The sequence below is a fragment of the Populus alba genome, chromosome 4 (genome assembly GCF_005239225.2).
Source record: "Populus alba chromosome 4, ASM523922v2, whole genome shotgun sequence".
NCBI lineage: Eukaryota > Viridiplantae > Streptophyta > Magnoliopsida > Malpighiales > Salicaceae > Populus > Populus alba.
Window position 1 is genome coordinate 5,898,294 of NC_133287.1, and position 24,618 is coordinate 5,922,911.

General features: G+C 34.2%; 3 protein-coding genes across 3 annotated transcripts; all 3 read left to right on the forward strand.

Moving 5' to 3' along the window:
- The first annotated feature begins 1,022 nt into the window (after nucleotides 1–1,022).
- On the forward strand, nucleotides 1,023–3,973 carry LOC118063044 (U-box domain-containing protein 17). Its single transcript, XM_035076954.2, has one exon. The coding sequence runs from the start codon at nucleotides 1,676–1,678 to the stop codon at nucleotides 3,827–3,829; it is 2,154 nt and encodes a 717-aa protein (XP_034932845.1). The 5' UTR covers nucleotides 1,023–1,675; the 3' UTR covers nucleotides 3,830–3,973.
- Nucleotides 3,974–13,083: 9,110 nt separating this feature from the next.
- Nucleotides 13,084–15,853, forward strand: LOC118063054 (G-type lectin S-receptor-like serine/threonine-protein kinase SD2-5). Its single transcript, XM_035076964.2, has one exon. The coding sequence runs from the start codon at nucleotides 13,276–13,278 to the stop codon at nucleotides 15,670–15,672; it is 2,397 nt and encodes a 798-aa protein (XP_034932855.1). The 5' UTR covers nucleotides 13,084–13,275; the 3' UTR covers nucleotides 15,673–15,853.
- Nucleotides 15,854–20,827: 4,974 nt separating this feature from the next.
- LOC118063057 (G-type lectin S-receptor-like serine/threonine-protein kinase SD2-5) lies at nucleotides 20,828–24,603 on the forward strand. The gene is made up of 2 exons (XM_073408893.1): nucleotides 20,828–22,516; nucleotides 22,646–24,603. The coding sequence occupies exons 1-2, from the start codon at nucleotides 21,085–21,087 to the stop codon at nucleotides 24,361–24,363; spliced, it is 3,150 nt and encodes a 1,049-aa protein (XP_073264994.1). The 5' UTR covers nucleotides 20,828–21,084; the 3' UTR covers nucleotides 24,364–24,603.
- The last annotated feature ends 15 nt before the right edge of the window (nucleotides 24,604–24,618 follow it).

Here is a 24,618-nt window from a genome sequence, read left to right on the forward strand (position 1 = left end):
ATAAAAGGATAAAAAATTTAAAATAACGAGGACCAAATTGAAAAATATAATATAGCACAAATTTGAATTTAAAGATGAGTTTGAAAACAAATAAATTTTTTATAAAAAAGCCATGGAAAAAAATTAGAAATAAAAAAAATAAGGGTGAAATAAAAAAAATATATTGAAAAATTAGGATTGAAGGGTGAAATTGAAAAAAAATAAAAATTTTATAAAAAGAGTCAAGAATTTTTTTTTAAAAAATAAGGAATTAATTGAAATATTAATAATAAAAAGGATAAACATGAAATTTTCAATGAAAAGAGAAAGAGAGAAAAAATAAAGCTTCATCAGTGAGAAACCAAACCATTACCTTTACATAGGCTGCCTTAACAAGAAAAGATCACAGTGGAGAATCAAACAACATAATAATAAAAAAATTTAGTCTATGAGAAGAGTTGCATGCGCGCCTCCCACACACTAATAAATATATCATAAATACTAATAATTATTTTTATTTAAATAATACTTAATATTTATTAAAATGTTAAATTTACCTCGCCTTACTTGGCAATATCATAATACAAGATGAAAAGACTAAAAGCTCATGGCTACAAGCTTTAAAATTCTTGTTTTCATAAGTAAAATTATTATTATTTCACTATATTTTAAACATTAAAAAGACAAAAAAGTCTGTTATATATCAACTTTAAAAACTTCAAGAGTTATTTATTGTGCTTAAAAATTCAAAAGAGAAACATCCATTCCCAATCAGTCTTTTAAGGACTCATGAGCCTTGTAAAATAACTTAATTACCCCTATGCCATTGTTTTTTTAGAAGAGCAAAAACAAAATATTATAGTAAAATAGGTATAAGAGTAGATGCAAGCAACTTGTTGTTTGCCGGTGCTAAAAATCCAGCCACCGTTACAGTGGCCGAAAAACCAAGAGAAAGTTTTTAACTTATAATACTATTTTCAAGTCATTTTCACCAAAAAAAAAAAAAAATCACCTTAAAAACCAAAATAAACCTTTCAGCAACCCAAAACACCCAAAATCACCGAAGAAAAGTTTTGAAATTGAAAAAAAAAAGCCACAGCTGAAAATGGTGTTCATTTGAGTGACAAAGACTGTAGATACAATGAGTTGTTAGTTTCATCATAAGCTCTCTCCCTCCCTCTCTCTCTCTCTCTCTCTGTAGTGGAAGGAGGTGGAAATAAATGGAAAGCACAGGAATCTGGACACTTATCCGTCAAAGCAATACAAGTCATTTTTCACCAAAACTGCATTGAATTTCTTTAATTCTCAAAAAAAAAAAAAAAAGAAGAGAAGAAACAAACGTCATAGGTAGCTCAGTCTTCTTTCCCCTGTCTCTCTGTCTTAACGCGGAATCATCAATCTTTCTCTTGAAAAACCGCCCTCTTTGTAAAGACCAAATCTTCTTCTCTCTTTTAACTTTCAACATTCAAACAAACCATAATAAACAACTGAAACCCATTTTTCAATTTGCTCTTCTTCTCGTTTTATGAGCCAGGAAATTGTGGAGATTTTGGGATTGCAGAGATCTTGATTGTTTATAAGGATAAAGAAGCCAAAGGTTTGTGCTACTTCAAAATCTCTTCTTTCTCTCAAATTAAAGAAATAAAGATCTTCCATTCTTGTTGAAAAAGTTTCATTAGAGGTTGGCAGTTTGTTTATGGCTACTGCCGCTATATTTTCTTCTCTAAGGCGGCGACGATCGCCGTCTTTAGAGGTTTTCTTGGCACCGGTTGATTTTACCGACGTGGGACTTGTACAGACTCTTGTATCATTGTCAACAGAGCTGGTGTCTTCTTTCTCAGGGAAGTCACTCTTCTTTCAAAGAAAGAATTCTCGTTCTTTAATTCGTAAAATTGAAATCTTTGTTGTTTTATTGGAGTATCTGAGGGACTCTGGGGTTGGTTCTGCTTTATCTTCTCCCACATTAGCTTGTTTTAAAGAGCTTTATTTGTTGCTGTACCGCTCAAAAATATTGCTTGATTATTGTGTGCGATCCAGCAAATTATGGTTGTTGCTTCAAAACCATTCGATTTCGGGGCATTTTCATGATTTGAATCAGGAAATATCTACCCTTTTGGATGTTTTTCCATTGGATGATGTTGAATTGAGTGAGGATGTTAGGGAACAGATTGATCTTATGCAAACACAATCAAGGAGAACGAGGTTATTGATTGATAAGGATGAGGAGGCTCTGAGAGTCAGGTTGTTTTCGTTTCTTGATGAGTTTGAGAATGGAAGGATTCCTGGTCTGGCGGAGTTGAGCTTGCTTTTTGTGGAGGGTTTGGGGATTAAAGATGCCAAGAGTTGTATAACAGAAATTGAGTTCTTGGAGGAGCAAATTGTTAGTCACGAGGGAGATATTGAGCCCACAACTTCGGTGCTTAATGGGTTTGTCGCAATTGCTCGGTATTGTAGGTTTTTGCTTTATGGGTTTGGGGAAAACGAGGTGGAGTTGCAAATTGGGAATCAGAAGAAGCGGAGAAAAGGGTTGATCGCTCAAGAGATTGCAGAAACTTTTATTACAATACCCAAGGATTTTTTCTGTCCGATATCGTTGGATTTGATGCGAGATCCGGTGATAATTTCAACTGGGCAGACTTATGATCGGAGTTCAATATCTAGGTGGATGGACGAAGGGCACTGTACTTGCCCCAAGACGGGGCAGATACTCATGAACACTCGCCTTGTTCCAAATCGGGCTTTGAGGAATCTGATCGTGCAATGGTGTACTGCTCATGGAATCCCTTATGACCCTCCAGAGAATACAGATTCATCCGTGGAGGCTTTTGCAGCGACTATGCCTTCCAAAGCTGCAATTGAAGCCAACAGAGCTACTGCAACGCTTCTAATTCATCAGCTGGCAAGTGGTTCGCAAGGTGCAAAGACTGTGGCTGCTCGTGGGATACGTTTGTTAGCAAAAACTGGAAGAGAAAACCGTGCTTTCATTGCAGAAGCTGGTGCGATTCCCTACCTTTGTGAACTGTTGTCTTCTACAAACTCTGTTGCACAAGAGAATTCTGTAACAGCAATACTTAATTTATCCATTTATGAAAAGAATAAAAGCCGAATTATGGATGAAAAAGGTTGTCTGGGTTCGATTGTTGAAGTATTGAGGTTTGGACTCACAACAGAGGCAAGGGAAAATGCAGCAGCGGCATTGTTTAGCCTGTCAGCTGTTCATGACTACAAGAAGAGAATAGCAGATGAGGAAGGGGCAGTTGAAGCCTTAGCTGGCCTATTGAGAAAAGGAACACCACGTGGGAAGAAGGACGCTGTCACAGCTTTATTTAATCTGTCAACTCATACAGAAAATTGTGTGAGAATGATAGAATCAGGTGCAGTTGCAGCACTAGTCGGGGCTTTGGGAAAGGAAGGGGTTGCAGAGGAAGCAGCCGGTGCACTGGCTTTGATTGTGAGGCAACCGATTGGGGCTAAAGCAGTGGGGGGAGAGGAAATGGCCGTGGCAGGGCTAATAGGAATGATGCGTTGTGGAACACCAAGAGGAAAAGAAAATGCTGTTGCTGCACTGCTTGAGTTATGCCGGAGTGGCGGGACAGATGCAATTGAGAAAGTGCTCAAGGCACCAGCATTGGCGGGTTTGCTTCAGAGTCTGCTGTTCACAGGCACAAAGCGGGCAAGAAGGAAGGCAGCATCGCTTGCCAGAGTGTTTCAGAGGCGTGAGAATTATCCATTGCAGTCTGGCGGATTAGGTGTCGGATATGCATTCGCTGGAAACTCAGCTGCCAATAGGGATCCAAGTTTTGTCAGCGAAGTGTCAGTTCCCGTGTCCATATCAGTGTCTGTTTTATAGTGGTAAAAGTCCAAACTTTTCATTGTCTACCCTGCTTATAGATGTTCCGCAATATTTACGAATTCTTTCATTGAAATTTTAGATGATAAAGAGAGAAAATTTAGATTAATACTGTATCTCGTTTCTTTTGGAAGAACTTATAAATATTGTTGGTCCGTTAGTTTTTATACAAGAAACATCAGTCAGAACACTAAAATTGAAATTATTAGATACACCTGTGTTAAACTCTATTAAGTGTGTCATGAGAACAAATAAAGCTGCTGCATATCATTTCTTGCCAATTAACTCCGCGCATAAAACATGCCTGAGACAGATGCAGTTGGTTTCTGGATCTGTGACAGCATTGTTCTACATAGAACAAAGGTTGTAATCCTTCCCTCTAAGATGATACAGTAAAATCTTTGGCCAAAATCATAGGAATCTCGGCTCAAAGCGTTCTCCAGCTGGTTAGTATTTGATGAACTGAAGTGTTCATTGATTACTATTCAAGCTGAGAGGTTTCTAGGACAACGAACAGGAGAAAGTACGTAACGTGTCTTATTTTCTTTTCAAAACTGCAAAGGGAATTCAGAGAAACGTCATCAATATTCCTTGTTACATCCACAAAGAATATTAGACTCGGGAGTCAAGATTGCAGATTCCATTTGTTTAAAATCACATGCAAGGGAAACAAGCATCTATGATCTATCAAGTCTAGATGGTCAAAAAAGGGTTTGATCAGCATTTCTGTTCTTCCAAAAGTTCAAAGAAGAAGGCATCTCGTATTTTAACTCGCCAGAGTTACTTTATGAAGATTCCAAAGAAGGGCAAGGAGATAATTTCTGCATGCGGGGGTTTTCTAGGGACCAAACTGGTGGTGGTTTCTGTGGGTGATGGAAGAATGGCCCAACCAACTTTTCTCCTCTTAAATAAATTCACCAAGAATGCTCTCTTAGATTCCCGTACCACTACAGAATACAAGCAGAATACTGTCATGTCCTTGATATCAAATAAAGAATGACGTGATGATCCACTCCTCTTATCTTCTATTCAAAAGTGAACGGGCAAGAGCAAACCAAGTACATTATGAACCTCACCTGGTAGGTGGCCTCTGCGTGGTACAGAATGATTATGTTGGCGCATGGACAGCCATTGAAATCCAAGCCTTGATGAGGGAAGTTCTCTGGAAAGTAGAATCTTCTTGTAATTGATAGTTTTGGTAATGGCGAGGTGTAGTGGGGCATGCCCACAATCGAAGGCCACCCAAAGTGGATACACAAGTAGGCCATTCATCGAGGAAATGATTACAGACTGCAGAACTCAAGGATTTAGATATTTGGGAATAGTTGAGCTTATCTCAAGCAATAGCCTTTGATTTCTGCCGAAGAGAGCGTCATTTCATTTCGAGACCTCTTTCCTTAGATCCTCAGTCACTACTTTATCTGCGATCGCCGTCTAGATTCTAGGGAGTCGCCACCTGACTGTTGGGGAAGATCGTTCGAGCTCAGCCTCTGTACCACAGATGGATGTGGTAAGAACGCGTGGAGCTCTCAGTCCTGATCTTGTTCATGGGCGACAGAAGGCCCAAAACTCAGCTCACTAAAATGATCAAAACTCAGTTCAATAGCGTGCTTCCCTTCAAATTGCCCAGCTATGCCGCAAATGATCAAATCATGCTAGAAGAACTGAGTTTTGCAAAACATTCACGACGTATATATATGATACTTATTTTACATTTGTCAGATAAGAAAAGAAGGTAATATTTATTTATTTTTTATACATGATAATACAAAATATATATCAATACTGACATGTAAATTAAACTCTATGTCTAATTAAGAAAGAAATTAAAATGTTAATATCATTACTACCAAATAGGTTAATTCTATTATATGTAAATGCTTGCCTATTTATACATCATTTAAAAATTTAAATAATTTAAAATAAATTTATAAATTCACTCTTAATTAACCTATTGCACCTTTTTTGTATTTTATTTTAATTGTCAAAACCCTAAAATTGCTTAAAAATATGTCAACAAAAATCCATAATTAAAATATAAAAACTAATAAAATTACATCAAAATTTATCAAATTTTTAAATCGGACCTTAGTTTTTTATATATTATGTTCTTAGTTATTGTTTTGTGTTATCTCTAGATCCTTTAAACAAAAAAACTCATAATTTTTTTTAATTTTTTTTCTTCTCCAATTGCTACTAATATTAAAAGAAGATTCCTTTAAACCAAATAATTAATAAAATTTCTATTCATACTTGTATTTTAATTTTTACTCACCTCGCATAAAATTATAATCCAAAAATAAAAAAATTACATAAGAATTTAGAAAAATATTAATTAATAGATATGAAAATATTTTTATTTGTCTTTATCTTTATATTTTTCTCATATATATTGAAAAAAACTCTTCAAAACTCAAAGAAAAAAATTGAAAAATATAATACCCTATGTATTTGTGTTGCATATAGATTTCATTTTAACTTCTTTAGATAGTTCTCACATGATAGGAGAAGCATTTTAATTTTTCAATATTAAATATAAGTACTAGTATATCCTTAATAATTTGCTCGCATATACTTTCACATTTAACACAAATTAATTCTTTAAAATAAAACAAATATTAAAAACTATAATGATGATATTATTATGTTAAAACTTAAAGGAGCCTCAAATACAATTTTTGTTCTGTATTTGTATTAAATATAAATTTTATTTAAAAAATTTCTTTTTTAGATAAAAGAACTCACAAATTATAATATGATTGTAACTTTGGTAGTAAGAGATATTTTGACTTTGTAATGTTAAAATATGAATATTAATATGAGATCCAATATGTTTTATTAAGAGGTTTTTTTTTTTTTGTTAAAAACTTTGGGATGATAAATGGTGTCCATAGGCTGAGTTTTGATATTACTCATAAACAAATTCAAATACAAACTAGTGTTCAAACTTGACCCTTTACTTAGCATATATAAATTTTAGATACTCGAACTTAATTCGATTAGGTTTTAATTATCCATTCAAGTACCCGTTATTCAACTAGTACAATAAAATACAAATATAAAAGAAACCAAAGAATTTATTTAACCAATTAGCTAAAAGAGTATCCAATCAAAACTCAAAGTAAATGTACCAATAAAGCTAACAAAATCTTGACTAAAATCATAATAAATCCAAATTCCAAGATAAATTTGATTAAAATACTAATCAATGATTGGATAAAAAGGGGAAAAAAATATAGTTTTAGAGTACTTATACAAAAGAATAAACTAAAATAAAATGGAGGTTAGGAACAATAAAATATATGTAGCAGAAGACACATTTGACCATGAATTTTAACAATGAATTTACTATTTTGACCATGATTCAAATAACAAATGACCTTGCTTAGGAGAGTATTAAGGTCTTTTAAATAGTAAAACTACTAAATTGCCCTAAAATACAAGATTATATGTGTTTAGTCTAGGGGTATTATCAGTTTTTATATTTGAGTGCATGTTAAAATTACTTAAATGCCCTTTAAGTCAACAAAATAAAAGCTTTTGGTGAAGGGATATTTATGTGTTTTTAAAATTTTTTTTATTATTTTTTTGTCAAGGGAATTATTGTATTTTATCATAATTAAATAATATTAAATTTTAAAAAGTTGTTGGTGCGTGGGAGGCACCAACACACTTCAGGCGATGCGTGCTGCGCCTTCTAGTGGTGGAACTTGTCTTTTCACCTTGTTATTAGATGTGTCATCGTGTTATCTTTCTTCTAGTATGACACGTGTCATCGATAGTTAAGCGGTTTTTTGACGATGAGTTTTTTTTTTTCTTCTCCTTCCTTTCTCGCTACTCCTTCAAACATTGCTTATTGGCCTTCTTTGTTTTTGATATTTATACTTCGGCCTTTCTTCTTTTGATTTCTTATGTTTTTCCTTGGCTCTTTAATAAGAGTGTATTTTCTTTCAATTTATTCCTTCATTTCTAATTTGTAACATATTATGTTTTTCAATTTAATCTTTATTCTTTTGATTTCTTATTTTTTTCACTAGGCCCTTTTGTAAAAGTTGCATTTTTTTTTCAATTTCACCCTTCAATCCAAGTTTATTTTGTGTTGTTGTTTTCAATTTGATCCTCATTTGTTAATTTTTTTCCTTTTTGTTGGAGTTATTTTTCTTTTTAATTTAACCCTCCAATCTAAAATTTGTGTCCTTTTTCTTTTTGTAAAAGTTTTATTTCTTTTCGATTTAGTCCGTCAATTTTAATTTGTCATATATTATTTTTTTACTGGTCCTTATTTTTTTGATTTTTGATTTTTTTATTAACCCTTTTATTAAAGTTTTATTGGTTTTCATTCTCACCTTCAATCCAAGTTCACAATGTGTTATTTCTTTTTCAATTTTGTCCTTTTTTTTTCTTTTTCTTTTTGTTTGAGTTATTTTTATTTTTAATTTAATACTCCAATCAAGAAATTCTAGTTGACCTCTCATTTATTGTTTCTCTCAATTTTCACCCTTATTGTTTTAATTACTATATATATTTTTTTAATTTTAGATCCTTTTATGTAGTTACTTTTTTTCCTTGTTACTTTCTTCAGCATTTGTTGACTCACTCCAATTTTTTTTTTCTCTTTTTATCTACTTTCGTGCTTCCATAGATTTGTTTTCCAAGGTATCGTGACCATTTTTGTTTTAAAATTGTTTGATTAATATCATTGCCTTTTCTTTTATCATCTAATTAAAGTAAAACAAACCTATTAAACCCGTTCAGTGCTATAACTTGAGTCGTTGATTTCTCTTATTTATTTGAAATGCACTTGTAGCACTAAAACATCTTTTTTTTTAATGAAAAAATACAAATTCGCAGCGTAGCGTGTGCTTGTACCTAGTCTAAAGCTAATAGCCAAAGAATTTAAGTTGACAATTTTTTCCACTACTTTCATTATCTTTATATATAGATAATGCCATGGATGTAATTTTTCCAAACTTTAAGTACATAAATAAATTTCAAGTTGGGTTTCATGTAGGGTAAAGCGATATTCATTACTAATCCTAAACCTAACTTTGTCTTTATTGTCCAAACCTGAACCCAAACTTGTTGAGTATGGATACAAATTGAAAGAATAAAAAATGGGTGCATGATGGCTTTCATTATTGACAAAATTTGGAGGCAGGTGGCTGCCAATATTGATTGAACATGAAGAAGCTTGATCCATGTTTTTAGAGAGGGTTTATAAGAACAAAATATGCACTAGATTGAGCAAAAACAATAGAGGTAGTTGCATTAAGAGCATCAACAAGTAAGCTTAGAAAGATAAATAGATGTGAAGAAATTAAAGACACATGTTGGGAGTTGAGTGATAGTATTTCTCCTTAATTATTGTAATTTATGTTCTCTCTATATAATAAAATGAGTTGTTTAAGGGATGTAGAAAATCGTAAAACTATATAAAAATATTGCATTTTATGTATAGGAATCAATTTCTTGATCTTAACAACTAGTATCAAAGCTTTAAAAAAAAATATAAGGCTTTTTTTTTTTTTTATTATTATTGCTTAGAAATAAAAGAGGTGAAAAATATATCTTGAACATACCATTGTAATGAGGAGGCCATTATGAACATAATGGTGAAAACAAAGCTTAAAATAGATGGTGAACAATGGTATATGCTTTAACATGTGTCAGAAAGGAAGAATGCCATGTGTGACACTCTTCTTACATGCCATTTTCACTTGAACAACAATCAACTTGACTTGAACCTAATAACCTTCTTGAATGATGTAACCTAACTTCACACATCAATAACGATTTATCGTGATGTCAACATGACATAAATACCATATTAATAGGAGGCCCACATACCCCATCACTAGTTTAGGGTCAACACATAGCCAAGCAAGTTTAGTAGAGTTAAAGTTAAGTCGAGCTAAGTCGCTAAAATGAGAGCAATGATTCAACGATAAAAAGGTCTTAGTTAAAATTATTGTTGTTGGATTAACTTTAAGAGCAAATACTCACTTAAAGTTGATCATACCTTTTTTCAATGGGAAAAGAATTAGATCTTAAATGCTCAAAAATAAAATTCTCAAACGAATCTCATTCTTTTCATCACAAAATCTCTTCTTAAATATAGGCTTTGATGTATTCTAGAACCAACCTTGATTGAAACCCCCACTTAGTCATCTTTTCTTCAACAATTTTTTAATTGATATTAGTCAACCAAATATAATTTGATAGAGTATAGTCTATTGGTTTATAGAAATACTCCAAGTTTAATTTTGAACAATCCAAGAGAGAATCGTATTCATCAAGGGTGAGAATGATATCTATAATGTCAAAGGTGAAACACTTGTATTTTGGATCCCAAAACCCTATCATAGCTTAGAAATATAAGTGTTGCACTCTAATCTTAAGCAACCGAGTTATATCTCCATATTGATTTTAGAATGCAATTTGATCTTGTAAGGACAACATCTCACAATAATCCAATAATTGGCTAGCATTAGGCATTGTTTTTTTGAGCTTCACTCACTCTAGTAGTTTGGACTCAAGTCTTATTGGTAATCAACTCCCTTCATCACATTGACTTTTTTTTAACCCAGTACTCGTGTCCTTAATGGTAATCATATTATGTCCTTTAATTTCTCTTTTTTATTAAACATTAGTGGAGATCTAATAAATTACAATTCAAAAAGCTAGATAAACTATTAAACAAAAAGCAAATGATTTAGGCAAAAATAGAATGTATGCTAAGTAGACTTTTGTAAAAGTGGTGCACTTTTAATGATATTGTAATACTCAAAATATAAAGACAAGTGCAAATTAATTTTCATAGGCTTCCTCTATGGTTAAAATGGAAAGCTAGTTAAACTCTTGGATGAAAAACTAATGACTAATAGAGTAGTAACATATGATTGCTAGGTTAGAGTAAATGGTAGGCTCACACTCTTGAATGAGTGATAATCTATTGATGACATTGTAATATTCAGACAATAACTATCACATTTAAGACCATTGATAACATTTGTAGAGGGAAAATTATGATTGAATGGGTCAAACTCTTATGAAGGATAGATTATATCAAGCTGCTAAGGAAGATAAAGCCTAGAAAGCCAATTGAGCTCATATAAAAGAAAATAACATGATGATATTAGTTGAAAGATAGATTTCTTTACATAAAAAGGGATTTAACCGCAATAATGTGCGATAAGCACACTACTTAAAGATGCAAAGGGAAATTGTCACCCATTTGCACAATGAGAAGATTGGCAAGCAACATGTATAACATGAATAAGAGATTGGAAGACAAACCACTCAAAATCAAGTGAGAGTTAGCTTTAAAGAATAAAAAACTAAAGTAGTGTAAATCTTTAATAGATCTTTAAGAATAAAAGATAGATATGGTGCCATACCATTTGTCTCCAGGTAGGAGATTATTAAGTGTGGATACAAATGGAAAGAATTAACCATGGCTTCATGATGGCTGCTATTGTTAACTAAAAATAAGGAGGCTTGTCCTTCATTTTTAGCTATAAATCAAGAGAGCTTGTGAGAGCAAAATATGCAATATATTAGGCAAAAACAATAGAAGTAATTATGTTAACATCAACAACAAGTAAGCTTATAGAGATAGAGAGATGTGAGGAAATTACAAACAAGTGTTTGGAGTTGAGTGAGAGGTGTTTATCCTCCATTGTTGTAATTAATGTTTTATCTTTATATAATAAAATAAGTTGCTCCATGGCCACAAACAATTGCTTAATCATGCAAACATTTTTGGTTTCGTGTCTAGATATCAATGCCCTGATTATAATAGAATTATCAATAAAATATCCCACCTATTTGGACTAGTTGATTAATCACATAAAATTTTTGGGTTTCGTGTTAACATATCAATCTCATGATTATAATAGAAGTATCCATAAAATATCCCACCATTTGGATTTATATTCAATAGGTTAGGTGAAATTATCATTCTTAGGTTGATCATATTTTACTTTTATATTTAGTTATATTTATTTTTATTGTATTATCAAACTAACTTTATTTCTAAATGAAAATGATAGAATATCTTTTTAATTGAAATAATTATCTATATACATTGCAAGAAAAATAAAGCTTTTTTTATTTATTTCTTTTTTATTTTCTGAAAAAAAAGACATGAAACTTTTTTACAAGAATATGATATAGAATATATTGTTTCGATATTAAACTATACTTACAAGAGAATATACACAAATTTTAAAACTTAATTTTTAAAAGTTTTTATAATAAATTTAAATTTGATTTTATATGTTCTCATTCTTAACTATTGAATAAATTTATGAAAAATTAATAAAAAAATATTATATATAATTAAATAATATAGCACAAAAGCAAGTTTTAAAAAAGTCACTATAAAAAAATCAATCTATTTTTTTTTCTATTGTAAGCATTAACAATTTAACATATCTTTACCAAGGGAGATTTATTTTTTTCCCTTAGTTACTAATGAGTATTTGTTTTGTCCTTATAGCATGCTTTTTAAAGTATTTTTAGATATTTTTGGATGATTTTGATATTTATATTAAAAATTAAAAAAAAATTATTTTAATATATTTTTAATTAAAAAGCACTTCTAGTGATAATACCAAACACCCAATACTGCTATTGAGGGCTATCCTTCCTTGCTATGATGGTGCATAATCCAGGTTATTATGTCTTATTTGTTTTTTGTGTTTTAGAAGCGTTTTAAAAAAAAATTGAATTTTTTTTTCTTCAAATTAATATTTTTTTAGTGTTTTCAATGATTTTGATATACTGATGTCAAAAATTATTTTTTTAAAATAAAAATAAAAAATTATTTTAATATATTTCCAATAAAAAAACGTTTTACAACATTTATAAATATTTCCTAAACAAGAAAAGAAATGATTGTTCTCTTACGAAAATTCAAAAGGAAAAGCTATCCTTCCAAGCGTGTTTGGCAGTCTGGTATTGCTTTTCAAATAGCTTTTCGTGCCGAAATTGCAAATGATGTTTTTTCATCAGCACATCAAAACGATCCAAAAAGTACAATCGTTTTGGCAGCAATGCCAAACGGGCTAAAAATCTGGTTTCATTGGTTGGAATGTGGAAACTAGTTGATAAAAATAATATCAGGGTCATTATTCAACGACAGGTGGCCGACCAAAGGGGTAAAATTAATTAAGAAACTGAGCAAGGACCCAATTCCGACGACTCTGGGAACGAAAGTAGTTATCACCGGTCAATCCTTGTAGGGATGATAGACCATTCTTTTCGTCACAATTCAATGATCTTGTTATATCAAAGTTAATTGTATTTACGGTTTGTAGTTTCAAAATGATGTATTAAAGCAAATTATTAGCTAATGCTGGCATAGCAGCTTTTGATCATGGCTGTGCTGCAGCTTTTGATCATCTTATGGTCTCTACCATACCTCCTGGAAGCACAAATTCATTATGCTGACACAGCACAAGTATCCACATCATGGACAAATAATAACATCTCCTTACCATCAATCTCTAGTGCCAGTCGGATCATTCTGTCGAATGAGATTGGCTTTGCTTGTGGATTCTACACCGACTATTATGGGGTTTTTTTTGGCCGTCGGGATCGCCAAAACCTGGACAGATTGGAGTGTTGGGAATGGTAGTCGGTATTTTAGCCATCTAATATGGTCGGCGAACAGAAACAAGCCTGTTAGCGAGAATGCAACTCTGCAGTTTCTCCCAGAAGGAAATTTGGTCCTGAGAGATGCAGATGGGACTTTGGTTTGGTCTACCAACACTTCTAACAAGTCTGTTGTCGGTATGAAGATGATGGAAACAGGAAACCTTGTGCTTTACAATCGAAACAACAAGACCATCTGGCAGTCTTTTGATCATGCAACAGACGCTCTGCTTCTTGGGCAGATACTGCAGGTGGGGCAGAAGTTGGTGGCTAGTGTTTCCAGAGGTAATAGATCCGAGGGAAGCTACTATCTTTCTGTTACTTCTCAAGGTTTGTTTGCTTTTTACCAAGCTAATATTCCACAAATGTACTACTACAATCGTCCATTTGATGGGACATTGATTAAGGGCTTCCAACTAAATTACAGTGCATCTGATAATGGTACTCTATGTCAATTTATTCGCTCTGATTCAGCTGGTGATCATGAAGTATGGTTTGGAAGATCGAATAGATGCTCACAAACAAGTTATATGAAATATGATCATGATGGACATCTCAGATTATATGATGATAATTTAGATCAGCCTGTGGATTTGTTGGAAGACGAAATGAATGATTGTGATTACCCAACATCTTGCGGTACATATGGGCTCTGCTCAGGTGGACGCTGCTCATGCCCATCAGGATTTGCTCCAGATAATGACTCAATGGCTCAAGGAAAATATGGATGTTTAGAGATTAATCCTGTCGAATGTGAAAATCCCCATCAATCCCAGTCTCTCCTAACATTGGAAGGTGTCCACTACTTCAATTATATTGATCATGATGCAGCAGCGTTAAAAGAGACAGATATGAAGAGCTGTCAAGAGGCATGCTTGAATAACTGTTCATGCAAAGCTGCTCTATTTCTACAGAAGGATGCTTTTTTGCAGGGGAGTTGTTTTTTACCCTCACCAGTTCTCTCGCTTTCAAGGGATTGGATATCACTTACGCCTCAAGCATATAAATCATATGCATTTATCAAAGTCTCCAATCACGGAAAGATTGGGAGAGTTTCTCGTCCTCAAATAATAGCAGGATCAACAATTGGAACCATCGTTATTGTAGGACTCGTTGTTGGCTTATGGATTGTGCTTTCAAGGAAGAAAAACAATGGAGTGGAAGGAACGGAAGATTTCCTTGATCAACTACAAGGAATGCCCACGAGATTCACGTATGAAGAACTGAAAGCAGCAACTAAGGATTTCCATACGAAGCTTGGAAAAGGAGGGTTTGGCTCCGTGTTTGAGGGAAATTTAGAAACTGGAGAGAAAATTGCAGTGAAACGTCTAGAGGGTTTAGGCCAAGGGAAGAAGGAATTCTTGGCGGAGGTCAAGACTATAGGAAGTATCCACCATGTCAACCTGGTGAGACTAATCGGATTCTGCGTAGATAAGCTCAATTGTCTTTTAGTCTACGAGTTCCTGTGCAACGGGTCCTTGGACAGTTGGATTTTCCTTAAAGAACCACGACAACCTTCTCTAGATTGGGAAGGTAGAAGGACAATTATCTTGGACATAGCAAGGGGGCTGGCCTATCTCCATGAAGAATGCAGGCAGAGAATAATCCATTTAGATATTAAACCCCAAAACATCTTGCTTGACGCAAGGCTACGCGCTAAGATCTCTGATTTTGGCTTGTCGAAGTTGATTGACAGGGATCAAAGTCAAGTGGTGACCACAATGAGAGGAACTCCTGGGTACTTGGCTCCTGAATTATTCAGCTCAGTCATCACAGAGAAGGCAGATGTTTACAGTTTTGGAATCGTAGTCATGGAAGTTGTCTGCGGAAAGAAAAATCTGGATAGGTCACAGCCAGCTGAGTGCATGCATTTGCTCCCTATTCTTATGAAGAGGGCACAGGAGGATCAATTGATTGATATGGTTGACAATAGCAGTGAGGATATGCAATTGCACAGGTTAGAAGCTGCGGAGATGATGAGGGTTGCTATTTGGTGTCTGCAAAGTGATCACACCAGGAGGCCTAGCATGTCAACCGTGGTTAAGGTCTTAGAGGGCACCATGGGTGTTGAAGCAGACCTAGACTATTGCCTTCAGAATGCAACAACAATGGCAGCAATAAGAAGAGAGGCAGAGCTGGGCGGTACTGCCACATTGCTGCCATCACTACTATCAGGACCGAGGTGAAGAAAGATCTTTTGAGAAATATATGTGGTGTTTATGTTTCTCTGATAGGTGTTTTACCTTCAGTTCTCTTTATATCGCTATTGTAATGTTATCTGGGAAATTGTTCAATTAGCATAAAGTGTGACAGGAAAGCATGAAAAACTGCAAGAAACTGCTGGCTACAATTAGCTGCTTACTACAAGTACAATAACTACTCAGTAAATTCTAGCTCCAAGTATATCACTGCAATGATTATAACTTCTCTGGCATTTAAAGCCAAGACATGCAATCAGTTTTCAGTTAAGTTTTTGAGGTAAAGAATTACTTTCATGGCCAACAAAGAGCCAAATATACATTATTCCGGTTAACATATTACTATCAATGTCATAACCCAATTTTCGACACTTTTATTTTAATTTTATTTCCTGAAAATGATAAAAAGAAAAGTGATGAAAACAAATATAATAATGATGATAAAAATAAAATAATACAAATGAAATAAATGAAGAACAAATTAAAATTTGGGTTAAGGGCAACATGATTGAAAGTTTAAAGATTTAATTAAATTTTTGACCTGTTTAATTAATCAAATCAACAATTTAATTGAAGAATTAATAAATTTTTGAAACTTAATTAAGCTTGGAATTAATTTAATTAATCCAATCAAGGGTTTAATTGAAGAATTGATAAGTTTTGAGACTAAATTAAGCTTGGGATTAATTTAATTAATGAAATCAGGGGCTTAATTGGAGAATTGGTAAGTTTTAGACTTAATTGGACTTTGGATTTAATTAAATTAATGAAATCAGGGACTTAATTGAAGAAATAGCAAAGTTTGGGGTTAATTAGGGGCACGATTACAACAGATTAAAGTCCAAGGACTAACGTGTAAAAGGCGCCGGAATGCAGGGGAAATTACAGTTTAAACCAGGGGCTTAATTACAGCAGTTTCGAAACTTCACAGGTCAAAACAAAAATGGCCACCTCATATCCCAAAACGGCGTCGTTTGAAAGAGCGCTGTTCATCTTCTTTGCAGGAGCCGTTGCTGGAGTAAAGGGTGGAAGTTGTTTCAATGCTTGGCATTCTCTGGCTATAAAGCCAGAGAAGATGAGAGAGCGCAGGGAGAAAAGAAAAAGGGTAGAACTGAGGGGTTGAGGGGGAGAGAGAAAAAACAGAGCCACGAATGGCAGAAAATGAGGAATCACAGAACCGGGGGAGACAAATGGAGAGAAACCGAACAAGGGAAAATTTTGGTCCATCAACCAGCAGCAGCTCGTGCTTTTACCACCATTGTCTCCGTCTTGAATGGAGAAAATCGGACAAAGAACTAGAAAAGGGAACAAAGCGGAGGAGAGGAAGTAACACTGGGAACACCACAAGACGCGAGAACAAAGATAATACAGAGAAGACGAGCAAAAACAGAGGAGGCCACGAACGAGCAGAAAACAGAGAAACACAGAAAAAAGCAGAAAAGGCGGTGGGCACGGTAGCAAAGGAAAGCAGAAGGCAAGGTCAGACGCAAACGGGAGGCACCACCGCGATGCAACCATCTTCGTCGTCTCCAGAAGCAAGTACGCCCATTCTAGTTTTATTCTCTGTGTTCAATAAAACATTGAACAGAGTGTGAAGGTAATTTAATTACCTTCACACTGTGTGCATCATGCCCAGCCGGGTCACTGGCTCGGGCCAGTGACCGGGCTGGGCTGACTGGGTCTAGCCCATCCCATGTGGGTTGAGCTGGGCCCAGCCCAAAAAAATAAAGAATAATAAAAAAAAAAAACAGAAAAATAAAAAAAAGTAGAAAAGATAAAAAATATGCATGCATGAATAAAAATAATGTAAATTTATTGGTTTATTCACTGACGCTAGAGTCAGGAATAAAAATATCGGTTTAAATTTATATTATTTTTATTCCTTGTATTTTATTTTATTTAGCTAGAAAAATAAAAAAAATATATATGTGCATGCGTAAAAATAAATTTATTTTTGTTTATTTATTCACTGGCGCTAGAGTAGGGAATAAAAAATATTGATCTAATTGTTTTTGTAGCTACGAATTTTTACCAGCGCTAGAGTTGGAATTATTCGAGCTCGAATATTCACTGGCGCCAGAGTCAGGAATATTATAAACAAATCATAATAGCATAAGCGAATAAATGTTTAGCAATTGAAGACAGAACCAACAATGCAGTTTGCCTTAGGCATAACGTTTAAGGGTTGATAATATCTTTCCTTTTACGTAACTAGTTCCGAATCATAGAATCTTTGTTGACCAGTTAGGATTCCTAGTGACCAAAATACTAGGTGTCGACTCCTCAAATAAGATATTTTTTTTAAAAGAACAAGATGTCAAATATCTGTTCTTTTTTCATAAATCAAGATAATTTTTAGAACCACAGCGATGTTGGGTGTGACAATCAACATTGTGCTTATTCTTTTCAGAACAATAACAAAGCTTTAGTGAAGAGTGAAGAAGTGTTTCCTGCACAACAATAGTGAATGAAAACTAAACCAAAGTGAGTCCATGTTAGATACTATTGTATGAGTGCTTAAGTAGTTAAGGATGAGATATCTCTCAAGCTGTCAAAAAAAACTTTTACTTGAGAGGATCGATAATCTTATTTTTTAAACCATGTATGAAAAAAAAGGTGAGTGAAAGCCTTATGATGTCGAGTGAAGAGTCCATTTTCATGAAGTTAAATTGATAATTAGAGTATTATACTAGAGAGAAACGTGAACACTATTTATAAGTGGTGTGCATGTCATCTAATTGAGTGATTATGTGAATAAAAGTGTTCATATAGACCATGTTTGTTTCCCAGAAAGTAGTTTCCGGGAAATCATTTTTCAAACTTTCCTGTGTTTGTTTGTCATTAAGAAAGTTGGTCAACGAAAAACACTTTCTGGTCAACAGAAAACACTTTCTAGTCAACGGAAAATACTTTCCAGTCAATTTCAGTCAAAGAAAAATTTGACTTGATTTTCAGGAAAGTGTTTTCCCTTTAGCTGTGTTTGTTTTCCGGAAAATGGTTTCCGGGAAATCACTTTCCAAACTTTCTTGTGTTTGTTTGCCGGTAGGAAAGTTGGTCAATGGAAAACATTTTCCAGTAAAAGGAAAATTTGGCTTGGTTTTCAGGAAAGTGTTTTCCTGAAAAATTTGAGGGGAAAACACTTTCCGGAAGTTGTGAAAAAATTAGAAATGTCATTATTTGCTGACTATATTAAATTTAATCCTCAAACTTTTGATTGGTATATATATTTTGTTTTGAATATTTATTTTTCAATTTCATCTCTTAAAATTTTATTTTTATATTAACTTTGGTCCTTATTTTTATAATTGCTATTTGCTTTTTCCTTATCATATTTTTATTAAAAAATTTTATCTATCACATTTGGTCCTCATTCTTTTGATTGTTACTTATTTTATTTGAAATAATTTATGAAATGTTGATTATTATTATTTTAATTTCTTCATCTTTTATTTTTTTTAAAAATTTTTTAGATTTGATCTCTATTATTTTGATTATTATTTATTTTATTTGAGATAATTTATAAAATTATATATTTTTTTTCAATTTCATTCTCATTCAACTTTTTAATTTGTAAGATTTGTTCCTCATTATTTTAATAAGCTATGTATGAATATAGGATATAATAAAAAAAATTCATTATTATAAATACTTTTTAGATTTTTTTTTTATTGTAAGTGATTAAATATTTTATATTAAATATTTTGTATATATTAGATAAACTTGAAAAAAAATTAATTCATTAATAAATTATTTTGCAGTTCATTTTCCCTAACACAACCAAACACTAGAAAGTGTTTTCCAGTTCATTTTTCATAATACTGCCAAAAATCAAAAAAATATTTTATCAAAATTTACTTTTCAAGAATTCATTTCCTCCAAAATTCATTTTCCAAACAAAAACCACCTGCAAATAAAAAGAACCATAATCAATGATGAATTATTGGCTAGAACGAGCATGGAAACAAGTGTCAATTGACTTTTATGGATATTTCCCTATCATAAATTAAAAAGCTAGATAAACTATTGAATGAGATGACTGTTCTCTTACGAAAATTCAAAAGGAAAAGCATCGTCGAATATGAGTCAATTTTCCACGCCTGTCATTCTCGTTCTCGGCTGTTGGGTCTATAATGGCTGCATGCCGTATTGCTTGACGAGGACTATTTAAGTATTATTCTCGACCTTTTATTTATTTATTTTGGATTTTTTCTGCTGGTGGGTCTATAATATTTTTTTTTATAACCGAAGTCTGTAAACAGAAACATTTTATTTATTTTCCGCGTCAAGAAAGTCAAGTAACTCAGTCACCCACTTTTTTTAAACTCCCACTGCACTAGATCTCGCTCCTTCTGCTGTGAATCCAATTCCAAATATTTATGGAGAAAAAAAATATTAATCTTTATTTACAACGTTGGTTAATTACAATTAGTACAATGATATCAATTTCTTCTCTTATACTAAAATAATGATACCAATTCTAGATATTATATATGAATTATGTTATGTTATGTATGAAAAATACTAAAAAAAAGATAGGTTAATTTGGTCATCCCATAAAACTATATATGGAGTGAGATTAAAACTTAAGGAATGGGAATAGCACTGCACAAAATGTTAATGATATTTATTATTTATAGTATATGGTCAATGAAGTGTCATGATTTATCGAGTGATTTCCAATGAAATTTGGAGCACATACCAGCTTAATTCTAAGTTTGCTAGAAGAATTATTTGATTTTTGAAACAAATTCATAAGCACTTAGGCACAATCTACTCTTTTTTTCTTATAAAAAAAAATTGTATAAAGAACAACTAAATATTTATTAAAATTAAGAAATCAACACATTAAATAAAATTGTATTGTTCTCTACAACAAATTGTGGAGACCCCAAAAGAAAAGTGAGAGCGAGATGTGCTTCCGGGGCATGTTAAAATTAAGAAATTAACACGTTAAAAAAACTTTCAATATGCCTTGTATATGTTTGATATGTAAATTGACATATTTAATATCAATTCAATCTTGAGTATGAACCTATTCTCCAATGTCACTTTCATTTGCTCCAAATGGGAAGATAATGCTTGGATTTTTATTTTTTTTGTCTCATGTTTACTTGAAGTTAAAAGAAAAGTCATGATGGGCATTGCGAGGAGATCATACAACAAGAATCGTAAACTCTTGAGGGTAAACATGTCCACTATCCATGGCTGGTAATAAGGACGGGGAAATTAAAGAATTTTCATTGATGGGGCAAATAGCATCACGTTTTGTGTTCAAAAACAGGGAAGCTTCCTAAGTCCGATGGCTGCTGCTGCAGTGCGTTCATTTGGTGTTGTATAGCAACAGCATTTATTGATCTGTATTCCATTCCAGAGTAGTACCATACAAAAATAGTAGAGCTCATGGCTATGTGGCCTTTGAGTGATATCCTGCTAGTGCAGCTTTTGATCATGTTATCTCCTGCATGCTTCCTAGAAGCTCAAACTTCTTACTCCACAGCACAAAATTATTACCCATCATGGACAAACAATTTGTCCATTCCAGCGAGAGGCTTTGATTCCTACCAAATGATCTTGATTAGTGAGTCTGTGTCTTTTGCTTGTGGATTTTACTCCAAAGACCAGGAAAATGATTCCTTTTATTTTGCAGTATTATCACTCAACAAAACATATGCAGGAGCTATTGTTAATTTCACTCTTCAGCATGTCATCTGGTTGGCAAATGAAAATAAGCCTGTTGGACGGAACGCAACTCTAAAGTTACTTCCAGAAGGAAATTTGGTTCTGAGAGATGCAGATGGAGCTTTAGTCTGGTCTACCAACACGTCTAACATGTCTGTTGCAGGTATAAAGATGATGAAAACAGGAATGCTTGTGCTTCAAGACCACAATAATAAGACTGTGTGGCAATCTTTTAGTAATACAGCACATGTGTCCACTTCATGGACGAATAATGACCCCATATCAGCCATGCCTTTTAATCTATTTAAAATAATCATGATGCACGGAGCTGGTTTTTCTTGTGGATTTCACTCCAAGGACCGGAATTCTTTCTATTTTGCAATATGGAAGTCGGAATATTCTGGAGATGATGATCCGGAGGCCTTATGGTTAGCAAACAGAAACAGGCCCGTTGGTCAGAACGCAACTTTACAATTTTTACCAGATGGAGATTTGGTTCTGAGAGATGCAGATGGAGCTTTAGTCTGGTCTACCAACACGTCTAACATGTCTGTTGCGAGTATGAGGATGATGGAAACAGGGATGCTTGTGCTTCAAGACCACAATAATAAGATTGTGTGGCAATCTTTTGGTAATACAGCACATGTGTCCACTTCATGGACGAATAATGATCCCAAATCAGCCATTCCTTATAATCTATACAACATAATCGTGATGCACGGAGCTCGTTTTTCTTGTGGATTTCACTCCAAGGACCGGAATTCCTTCTATTTTGCAATATGGAAGCAGTCGGAATATTCTGGAGATGATGATATTCCGGAGGCCTTATGGTTAGCAAACAGAAACATGCCTGTTCGTCAGAACGCAACTTTACAATTTTTACCAGATGGAGATTTGGTTCTGAGAGATGCAGATGGAGCTTTAGTCTGGTCTACCAACACGTCTAACATGTCTGTTGCGGGTATGAGGATGATGGAAACTGGGAACCTTGAGCTTTATGATGTCAATAACAAGACTGTTTGGAATTCATTTGATCATCCTTCTGATGTACTGCTTCTTGGGAACAAATTAGTGGTGGGTCAGAAGCTGGTGGCAAGTGTTTCGAAAACTAATAGATCTGAAGGTGTCTTCAGCCTCTCTGTGATCCCACAAGGTTTGTTTGCTTCTTACCAAGCTACTGCGCCACAAACGTACTTCAAATTTCCAGTTTTGGGGGGCATAGACAGCCTCCAACTAGATCATGATGAATCCTCTGGTGATCTTGCTTTACTTTTAATATCAGCTTCACCTGATGAGCCGAATACAACGTTTGCAAGCACCGTTAATTACTCAGCGACGGCTTACATGAAATTTGATCCTGATGGGCATCTCAGAATTTATGATGGAAACATGATTGACGGGGTTGATCTGTTGACAGATATGATGAGTGCATGTGATTACCCAACAGCTTGTGGTAATTATGGGCTGTGCTTCAAAGGGCTGTGCTCGTGCCCAGCAGGATTTGCTCAAGCCAATACCCCAAATGATCAAGGCAACTACAGTTGCTCGCCGAATAGTCCAACCACATGTGAAAATCCAAAATCCTATTCTCTTCTTCCCCTGGAAGATGTCTACTATTTCAATTATGTTGACCCTGAGGCAGCAGTCCTGAAAGGAACAGACATGAAGAGTTGTAAAGATGCATGTTTGAAAAACTGTGCATGCAACGCTGCTCTATTTCAGTATTACGTTAATGTTTCTCATGGGAATTGTTTTTTGCCCTCACCAGTTCTCACACTAATAGGTGATGGTAAGGAAAGAAAAAGTTACCATTCTAATGCCTTCATCAAAATTTCTAATGATGGAGAGAATGGAAGTGCTTTTACATCTTCTATCAATCCTAAAATAATAGCAGGATCAACTATTGGAGCCATCCTTGTTATGAGTTTAATTGTTGGTCTATGTATTATGGTTTGGAGGAAGAAAAGAGATCGAGAGGAAGGAATGGAAGACTTGAATCAACTATCAGGAATGCCCATGAGATTCACATACCAAGAACTAAGAGTGGCAACTTGGGATTTTGAGAAGAAGCTTGGAGGAGGAGGGTTTGGATCAGTTTTTGAAGGAATTCTAGAAAATGGAGAAAAAATTGCAGTAAAGCGCCTAGATGCTTTAGGCCAAGGGCAGAAGGAATTCTTGGCTGAGGTCAAAAGTATAGGAAGCATCCATCATGTCAGCCTGGCGAGGCTAATTGGATTCTGTGCTGATAAATTGCACACGCTTTTAGTCTATGAGTTCATGTGCTGTGGGTCTTTGGATAAGTGGATTTTCTGCAGGGAACCACTACTACATCCTCTGGACTTCCAAACTAGAAGAAACATTATCATGGATGTAGCAAAGGGGCTGGCCTATCTCCATGAAGAATGCAGACAAAGAATAGTCCACTTAGACATCAAACCACAAAACATTTTGTTGGATGAAAATCTGCATGCTAAGATCTCTGATTTTGGCTTGTCTAAGTTGATTGACAGGGATCAAAGTCAAGTGGTGACCACAATGAGAGGAACTCCTGGGTACTTGGCTCCTGAATTATTCAGCTCAGTCATCACAGAGAAGGCAGATGTTTACAGTTTTGGAATCGTAGTCATGGAAGTTGTCTGCGGAAAGAAAAATCTGGATAGGTCACAGCCAGCTGAGTGCATGCATTTGCTCCCTATTCTTATGAAGAGGGCACAGGAGGATCAATTGATTGATATGGTTGACAATAGCAGTGAGGATATGCAATTGCACAGGTTAGAAGCTGCGGAGATGATGAGGGTTGCTATTTGGTGTCTGCAAAGTGATCACACCAGGAGGCCTAGCATGTCAACCGTGGTTAAGGTCTTAGAGGGCACCATGGGTGTTGAAGCAGACCTAGACTATTGCCTTCAGAATGCAACAACAATGGCAGCAATAAGAAGAGAGGCAGAGCTGGGCGGTACTGCCACATTGCTGCCATCACTACTATCAGGACCGAGGTGAAGAAAGATCTTTTGCGATATATATGTGGTGTTTATGTTTCTCTGATAGGTGTTTTACCTTCAGTTCTCTTTATATCGCTATTGTAATGTTATCTGGGAAATTGTTCAATTAGCATAAAGTGTGACAGGAAAGCATGAAAAACTGCAAGAAACTGCTGGCTACAATTAGCTGCTTACTACAAGTAAAATAACTACTCAGTAAATTCTAGCTCCAAGTATATCACTGCAATGATTATAACTTCTCTGGCATTTAAAG